General features: G+C 56.1%; 2 protein-coding genes across 2 annotated transcripts in view; one reads left to right on the forward strand and one right to left on the reverse strand.

Moving 5' to 3' along the window:
- Positions 1-6,810: 6,810 nt before the first annotated feature.
- On the reverse strand, positions 6,811-7,929 carry LOC119357996 (putative E3 ubiquitin-protein ligase SINA-like 6). Its single transcript, XM_037624737.1, has 2 exons — positions 7,735-7,929; positions 6,811-7,635 (listed from the first exon to the last, which is right to left on the reverse strand). The coding sequence occupies exons 1-2, from the start codon at positions 7,927-7,929 to the stop codon at positions 6,811-6,813; spliced, it is 1,020 nt and encodes a 339-aa protein (XP_037480634.1).
- A 50-nt stretch (positions 7,930-7,979) lies between these two features.
- The window catches only part of LOC119357997, a 6,134-nt gene continuing 5,073 nt past the window's right edge, over positions 7,980-9,040 (forward strand). The window contains exon 1 of the mRNA XM_037624738.1: positions 7,980-8,027. Within this exon, the coding sequence (XP_037480635.1) occupies positions 7,980-8,027 (48 nt within the window). The remainder of the gene's footprint in view (positions 8,028-9,040) is intronic.

A 9,040-nucleotide genomic window follows, 5' to 3' on the forward strand; every position in this document is an offset into this window, starting at 1 on the left:
CAGCTGGCGGCAGTGCAGAGGGAGGACGCGTGATGCGGGGCAGGGACGGGGGGCGAGGAGCGTGGGGAGGGGTCGGTGCGACGCGGCCAGGACGGGGGCGGCAGCGGTGCAGATGGGGGCGTCGGCGGTGCGGGGCTGGGATGGCCGGTGGCGGGGGGATCGAGTGGCGGAGGGCGGGGATCAAGCGGCGGTGGGGCTGGATCGAGCAAGGAGGGTGGATGAGGGGGTTAGGTCGAATGAGTGGTCGGGGCGTGGGGTGCCCGGTTGGATAAGGTGTGAGGTATGCCGACGGTATAGTCGTCGGCATAGGTTCTTTCCACCTATGCCGACCGTTGTGCCGTCGGCATACCTGCTTTTTTGTTTTTTGTTTACATTAAATTCAATTTATTTAAAAAATGTCCTAACAAAATGTAATTATTAATGTCTGGCTCTCAGCACACTGTAAAAAATAGTTCCACCTCGCCACCAATCTATGTTCACATACTTCTCCACCTTCTCAGTTGGCTGTGTGTAAGCTGTGGTGGCCGTTTCCCCCCTCCGAGACATGGCGGCAGCGACGCCTGTGAGGGTGGCACACCCCGGAGCCGCGTGTCGGGTGCCTGAGCCGAGTGGATATGGTATGATATATGCCGACGGCCTAGCCGTCGGCATAGCTACTTAGCATTTTTTTTGTTACGACATTTTTAAAAAAAATTACGGCATTTTTTTTATAAATTCAATTATTACTATTTTTCAGTTTCCAATACTAATTTCATTAACTTAAATGTACAGAAAACATATATCGATTGCCCCCCACACGGCCTTCTTCCGTCGTGTCACGGAGAGGTTAGACGGGACGGGGTACCTGTGGGGGGTAGCAATGCCGCCAGGTGTTGCGGTGGGCCCTCCTATGGTTGTGGAAACATGGTGGCAGGCGCAGGCACGCGGCTCCGGGGTGTGCCCCCTCCCCCCTCACGGGCGTGGATGCCGCCGTGCCCCGGAGGGGGAAACGGCCACGTCGGGCCGACGCAGAGGGAATCTTGGGGTGGGTTGTGCCGGGACTGTGTTGGGGGGTGTAGCTATGGCTGGGCTATGACAACAAGGTGAAAAGGCCCGCCGGTCAAACTACGTCCAGCAAAAGTCAAAGGGATAGACCCGGCGGTCGTCTGTGTCAGGGTTAGACGGGACGGGGTGCCTGGGGGTAGCAATGCCGCCAGGTGTTGCGGTGGCCCTCCTACGGTTGTAGAAGCATGGTGGCAGGTGTAGGCACCCGCATGTATGAGGGCCCGGTGCGACGCTCCGGTGGCATTGCTACCCCCCAGTGCCCCCGTCCCGCCTAACCCTGTAGCGTTTGACCACGGGATCTACCCCTTTGACTTTTCACGGACGGGCTTTGACCAGTGGACCTCCCCACCCGGTTGTGTTAGGTCAGCCCATAGGAACACTTTGGAGCAACATCCGGGCCAGACCCACAGCAAGATCCCCTCCGTGTACACCCCACGCGTCTGTTTCCCCCCTCCAGGTGCCGGCGGCGGCGCCGTCCGTGAGGGGGGCACACCCCGGACACGCGTGCCGGGCGTTTGCAACCGCCACAACACTTCCAGACTTGTGAGAGGCCGCCGGCGCAAGATTTGGCGGCATGCTAGCCCCCGGAGGCCGCCGGCCACAGCCGTAGACGCGCGAAGGGCAATCCGCGTAGAGGGAATTTTTCGGATACTTCTCCATCACCAAAAATTATGAAAAAATACCGTCGTTACTATAGCACATGTGCCCACGTCGTGCAAAAAAACTCATGATTTTATCGCGCTCCGAGTATTTAGTAATATTGACGCCGCATCGTTACCGTAGAACATCTACTACCGTGTAATCGCCGTCCGTGAGGGGGGCCACACACCCGAGACGCGTCCCGCCTCTTCAGACATGCCACCACACAACCCCGCATGTATGAGGGCCCGGTGCGACGCTCCGGTGGCATTGCTAACCCCCAGTGCCCCCGTCCCGCCTAACCCTGTAGCGTATGACTACGAGATCTACCCCTTTGACTTTGCACGGATGAGCTTTGACCAGTGGACCTCCCCACCCGGTTGTGTTAGGTCAGCCCATAGGAACACTTTGGAGCAACATCCGGGCCAGACCCACAACAAGATCCCCTCCGTGTAGACCCCACGCGTCCGTTTCCCCCCTCCAGGTGCCGGTGGCGGCGCCGTCCGTGAGGGGGGCACACCCCGGACACGCGTGCCGCGCGTTTGCAACCGCCACAACACTTCCAGACTTGTGAGAGGCCGCCAGCGCAAGATTTGGCGGCATGCTAGCCCCCGGAGGCCGCCGGCCACAGCCATAGACGCGCGAAGGGCAATCCGCGTAGAGGGAATTTTTCGGATACTTCTCCATCACCAAAAATTATGAAAAAATACCATCGTTCCTATAGCACATGTGCCCACGTCGTGCAAAAAAACTCATGATTTTATCGCGCTTCGAGTATTTAGTAATATTGACACCGTATCGTTATCGCAGAACGTCTACTACCGTGTCATCACCGTCCGTGAGGGGGGCCACGCACCGGAGACGCGTCCCGCCTCTTCGGACATGCCACCACACCACCCCGCATGTATGAGGGCCCGGTGCGATGCTCCGGTGGCATTGCTACCCCCTAGTGCCCCCGTCCCGCCTAACCCTGTAGCGTTTGACCACGGGATCTACCCCTTTGACTTTGCACGGACGGGCTTTGACCAGTGGACCTCCCCACCCGGTTGTGTTAGGTCAGCCCATAGGAACACTTTGGAGCAACATCCGAGCCATACCCACAGCAAGATCCCCTCCGTGTAGACCCCACGCGTCCGTTTCCCCCCTCCAGGTGCCGGCGGCGGCGCCGTCCGTGAGGGGGGCACACCCCGGACACGCGTGCTGGGCGTTTGCAACCGCCACAACACTTCCAGACTTGTGAGAGGCCGCCGGCGCAAGATTTGGCGGCATGCTAGCCCCCGGAGGCCGCCGGCCACAGCCGTAGACGCGCGAAGGGCAATCCGCGTAGAGGGAATTTTTCGGATACTTCTCCATCACCAAAAATTATGAAAAAATACCATCGTTCCTATAGCACATGTGCCCACGTCGTGCAAAAAAGCTCATGATTTTATCGCGCTCCGAGTATTTAGTAATATTGACGTCGCATCGTTACCGCAGAACGTCTACTACCGTGTAATCGCCGTCCGTGAGGGGGGCCACGCACCGGAGACGCGTCCCGCCTCTTCGGACATGCCACCACACCACCCCGCATGTATGAGGGCCCGGTGCGACGCTCCGGTGGCATTGCTACCCCCCAGTGCCCCCGTCCCGCCTAACCTTGTAGCGTTTGACCACGGGATCTACCCCTTTGACTTTGCACGGACGGGCTTTGACCAGTGGACCTTCCCACCCGGTTGTGTTAGGTCAGCCCATAGGAACACTTTGGAGCAACATCCGGGCCAGACCCACAGCAAGATCCCCTCCGCGTAGACCCCACGCGTCCGTTTTCCCCCCTCCAGGTGCCGGCGGCGGCGCCGTCCGTGAGGGGGGCACACCCCGGACACGCGTGTCGGGCGTTTGCAACCGCCACAACACTTCCAGACTTGTGAGAGGCCGCCGGTGCAAGATTTGGCGGCATGCTAGCCCCCGGAGGCCGCCGGCCACAGCCGTAGACGCGCGAAGGGCAATCCGCGTAGAGGGAATTTTTCGGATACTTCTCCATCACCAAAAATTATGAAAAAATACCATCATTCCTATAGCACATGTGCCCACGTCGTGGAAAAAAACTCATGATTTTATCGCGCTCCAAGTATTTAGTAATATTGACGCTGCATCGTTACCGCAGAACATCTACTACCGTGTAATCACCGTCCGTGAGGGGGCCCACGCACCGGAGACGCGTCCCGCCTCTTCGAACATGCCACCACACCACCCCGCATGTATGAGGGCCCGGTGCGACGCTCCGGTGGCATTGCTACCCCCAGTGCCCCCGTCCCGCCTAACCCTGTAGCGTTTGACCACGGGATCCACCCCTTTGACTTTGCACGGACGGGCTTTGACCAGTGGACCTCCCCACCCGGTTCTGTTAGGTCAGCCCATAGGAACACTTTGGAGCAACATCCAGGCCAGACCCACAGCAACATCCCCTCCGTGTAGACCCCACGCGTCCGTTTTCCCCCTCCAGGTGCCGGCGGCGGCGCCGTCCGTGAGGGGGGGCACACCCCGGAGCCCCAAGACGGGCGTCTACGCATGCATGAACACTTTCACATATGCATCGAGACCTGTGCAATGTTTCGGTGACATAGCTACACCCCGAATCCCCCCACCAACCAGAATTCCTTCCGTGTCGACCGTTTCCCCCCTCCGTGACACGGTGATAGCGACGTTCGTAATGGGGGGCAATCGATATACCATCGGGTATGTTTTTTAGATAAGGCATAATTATCTTATGCAAAATCAAAAACTAAAATAAAGTAAAAATAACAAAACAAAGTAAAAATAAATAAATAAAATAAAATACACGTATGCCGACGGCAAGGCTGTCGGCATATCTGTGCACACACGCAGATTGTCCCACGGATCGATGACATGGCGTGGCACACAGATCGATGACGTGGCGAAGGGGCCTATGCCGACGGCCATGCCGTAGGCATATCTCTGCCACAGATAAAATAAAATATTAAGTAAAGTAAACATATGCCGACGTTAAGGCCGTCGGCATATCTGTGCACACACGGATCGATGATGTGGTGTGGCACACGGATCGTTGACGTGGCAGAGGAGCCTATGCCGACGGCTGTGCCGTAGGCATACCTCTGCCACAGATATGCCGACGGCCGCCGTTACCGCTCGTCGGCGTAGGATAAACGTCGTCAAGTGGTCAGCACTGACCGGGGAGGTGGGCCCAGGATATGCCGACGGCCTGTCCTATGCGCACGGGCCCCGTAGGCGTTTCTCGGGCGGTCCCGACGGCCTCGTCGATGCCGACAGCCCCGTCGGCATAGATTAATGTGTGCCGACGGCTTTTCTACGCCTACGGCCCATCCCCGGCCGCCGGCATAGGTGCGGCGATGCCGACGGGGGCCGTCGGCATAGATTCGGCCGTCGGCAAACGCAGTTTTTCTGGTAGTGATCCTCCCCTAAACTCCACCTCTCCCGGCCACTCACCCCGCTTGGACTAGCTGTCCAGCGTCATCTTAGCGGTATGACCTCATCCCGGCCACGCATCCTCTCAGGATGGACGTGGTCGTGCTCCTGGCCCCCTGGTCTTTGGTTGTCCAACATCCTCCCAGTGGCGGACCTCGTCACGACCATGCCTCTTTCTCTTGGGTTGGCTATGGTGTGCTAATGGCGGTGCATTCAGACCTCCCCCTTGCTCGACCTATCCCACAGTGGTTGTCCGTGGTAGAGCGTCTGGCGGCACCCATTGTCACCTTCCTCGGTGATGGGTACGACTCCTCTTACGACGGTCGTGTTCTCGCCTACTATGATTTCCATGCCTTCGAATGTTGATCCTTTTTTTTTGCGGGGTGAATGTTGATCCTGCAGTCTTTGGGATTGTGCAAAATTTGGTTGGGCGAATGCCCTACTCGGTTTGCCGATGCTGGTGGCGGGTGATACCTGCAGATGTCGTCCCCTAGTTGGAGGTGTTGCCATGGCCTCTTATCCGTGACCCTACCAAAGTATCGGGGGAAACCCCATATCCGGTTCACTAGATCAGGAAGCGAGGGCGTCTCAGCATCGTATCCTTTATGAAGGCGTTGTTTGTTGCTCGTGGTGTGTTCGGTGTTGGATTCCGGACGCTTTGCTGGTCCGGGCTGCTCCTCATGGTGTGGCATATGGGGCACAATGTACGACCTCAACGACGCTCTCTCCAAGGCTTCTCCTTCCACTACGGGCAGGTCTTGCATCCCACTTGCCGATTCTCTAGGCGCATAGGGGGGAGGTACGTTGATCTGGTCTAGCCTAGAGTCGTGTTGGTGCGATGATGTTGCCGGGCATTGGTCGTGACGTGGCCTAGATACCTTGTATCTCGCCTCTTTGCCTTGTCGGCTGGAGTTCGAGCTAGGAGAGTTTTGTGCTATGTTGTATCCCTCTTTACTTTTTCCACACCTTGTGTAGTTATTTTTCTCCTACTTATCAATGAATGATACACAAGCTTTTTGTATTTTTCATGAAAAAAGGTAGAGATGGAATGGCTCCGACCGGAGTAGCATTTTCCAGGACAGTACTTTTCTAAGGATATTTTCCTCAAGTGCCAATAATTAGTGACCCAACAAAAGGTTGTTTTAATTCATGCATCTTGTGCATTCAAATGTATAACATAATCCGTAACGCCAGGGTGTGCACGAGGCAATAGAAAAGAGAGCACAGAAAGCGTTATTCAGATTAACAAAAGGGTGTGTCTAGAACTCAGCCGAGTGACGTTAGCATAATTTTTTTGCAACAAGCAGCACGGCTGGATACTCCAAACGGTGACAAAAAATGTTGCGCCGGTATTGCAAGCAACAACAATAAATGCGGCGACCGTTCTAACTAAAATGCTACAATCGTCAATAAAGGATATTGTAACCGGTGAGATGACGTGCTACAACCGATGAGGGACGCCATTTTACAACCAGCAAGACAGATGTTGCAACCGGTAGAAAAAGATATAGCAAACGATGTCATAAAATGTTGCATGGTTGACTGAGACTTGGTTAAATTTCAGTTGACTGATTTTTAGCAGGCCCCTTAACAAAAACCAAACTCATTAGATATATAAACGATGCATTTCACATGGCAATATAGCTAGTTGCTATGACATACTAGCTAGCTGGTCTTGTTTGACTAGAGTTTCCTCGGATTGCTAGATTTTCGTTTCTTGTTGCCTTGATCTGTCGCTGTGAACTTGAAGACGGCGGCGGTTGCCGGCGCAGGAGGAGTAGTGTCAGAAGGAGGAGGAAGAGGAGGAGGAACGAGTTTGTCAATGTGGATGCCGAGGGGGACAGCGTCGCCAGACAAATACGCTTTCGGCACGTACAGAGACGTGACCTCGTCCGGCCATGGCGTGCCACCGGGCAGGGAGCTGCATGTCATCACGGGCAACTCGAACGTCACCCTCGCACCACTGCCGGCGTGCTCCACGGTGAGCTTGTACGAGAACTGCGGCACCGCCGGTGCGCCTTCGTCCGCCCTGACGCACACCATCGACACCGCGGCGCCCTTGTCTTGCTCGGCGAGGACCAGCAGGAACACGTTCCGCTGCCGGTCCGCCATATCCTCCTCGCCGACGAGGACGTGCCAGCGCCGGGTCAGGGGCAGGCTGAGCTTCCCCGGCTGGCCATAGCGGACGACGATGACGGGGCGGGAGTGTTCCGTGGAGATGTGGTCGAGGAGCATCTGCCGGGAGCCGGAGAAGTCGCAGCCGCCTTCGCCGCCCCCGGGCCCGGCCCGCTCGGGGCAGTAGCAGGGCGCGTACTGGCAAGCGCGGCGGTGATCCGCGGCGTCGTGGTACACGACGAGGCCTGCCTCGCAGCCGAACTTGACGTAGTCGCACGGCAGCTTGACGGCACCGGCGTAGGCGTCTGCCAGGCGGCAGTGGGCGGCGACGCGGCCGGAGTCCTCGCCGTGCGCACCGCGGCAGCACGAGCACATCAGATGCCCGTCGTCGCACTGCGAATTATTATAATATATAAGGATCAAGACGAGCAGTCGTTTCCATGGCAAGAAGTTATAATCACCATGACTCTAATCAATCTGCAAACAACCTACCGAGAAGATAGGCGGTTTGAGGGGGAGGTGGCAGGCATGGCAGTCCAAGAGCTCCGGCGCCCTGCACTTCTCAAAGATGAGGAAGGGCGGCACGTCGAGGGCGGGCGCTCGCCACGGCTGCGGCTTCGCTTCCACGGACACCACGGCCAGATCTCCGTCTCCTCCCCCGCCGTCGCCGCTGCTGCCATGAGCCATTTCTCCTCTGACTTAACTTGCTTCAGGGTCAAAGATCGCACGCATAAAAGATGCTTGAGATTATATGGAGGCCAGGCCGAGTGAAGAACCCAACAGCCGTACGTCCGCTCCACATTACTCCGGTGGCATGCAAACTCCGACGGCGCGTTTCGGTTCCCGGTGTGCGCCCGTGAGGTGTGTCTACGAATTAATTGATGGATGGAGAGCTGGAGAGACGGCGAGATGAGAGAAAGTCAGATCGGGAATGCATGCATGCACCAATGCATGAGACTTATTTTTCTACCATGAGAACGTGTATCGGCATCCACATCTTCTTGGGGAAAGGTGCATGCATGTGTTCCCAGATTTTACATAGAAATTGCACATTTTTATAACCTACTCTCTCCTTCCCGATTTATAAGGCTCAATTCAAAATTCTTACCGACCAAGATAAATGATGAGTGGTGGAATACTTTTTGTAGTTTGCAAAAGCACCCAATTAATGCTCTTGTTTTCCTCAAAAAAGTATGGTTACCAATGCAATAATTGCAATGCATGCATGCATAAATTACATGCATTGGTCAATTTTCTCTTAGTACTTGCATGCAATGATTTAATGCACCTTGAAATCTAAACATGTGATGGAAAATAACCAAATTGAGCCTTATAAAATGGAAAAACTAAAATTTTGAAATAAGCCCTATAAACCGAAAAGGAGGGAGTAAAACCTAAAAAGTGCTCGCTGGCTCGTTTGTCTTACAGAGCACACGCGTGTCTGCGTCGTTGGATCGCGATCGATCGCTCAGGTGTCGCGCGGTCGTTTTCGTCCCTCGCCCCAGGTGCCACATGGTCGGCTCATCCGTGTTAGGCCGAAGCGGCAGCCTTCGGTCCCCACCAAACCACCTCTCCCCCCAACCCACCCCACTTCTTCCTCCCCCACCACCGCACTCTCATCCATCTGCAACCGCAGCAGGGCAGTCTTCCAGATCCGCCAATTCCCCATTCCTCTCCTTCTTCCTTAGCGACCCCGGCCGATTTCGCGGGTTGCGGAGCGATTCCACGCGAGCGGAGCCTTTTTTGCGGGGATTGTAAGGCGGAGGAGTGGGGGCGCTGGTGATGATTTCGCAGGCGC

The sequence above is a fragment of the Triticum dicoccoides genome, chromosome 2A (assembly GCF_002162155.2).
Source record: "Triticum dicoccoides isolate Atlit2015 ecotype Zavitan chromosome 2A, WEW_v2.0, whole genome shotgun sequence".
Taxonomy (NCBI): Eukaryota; Viridiplantae; Streptophyta; class Magnoliopsida; order Poales; family Poaceae; genus Triticum; species Triticum dicoccoides.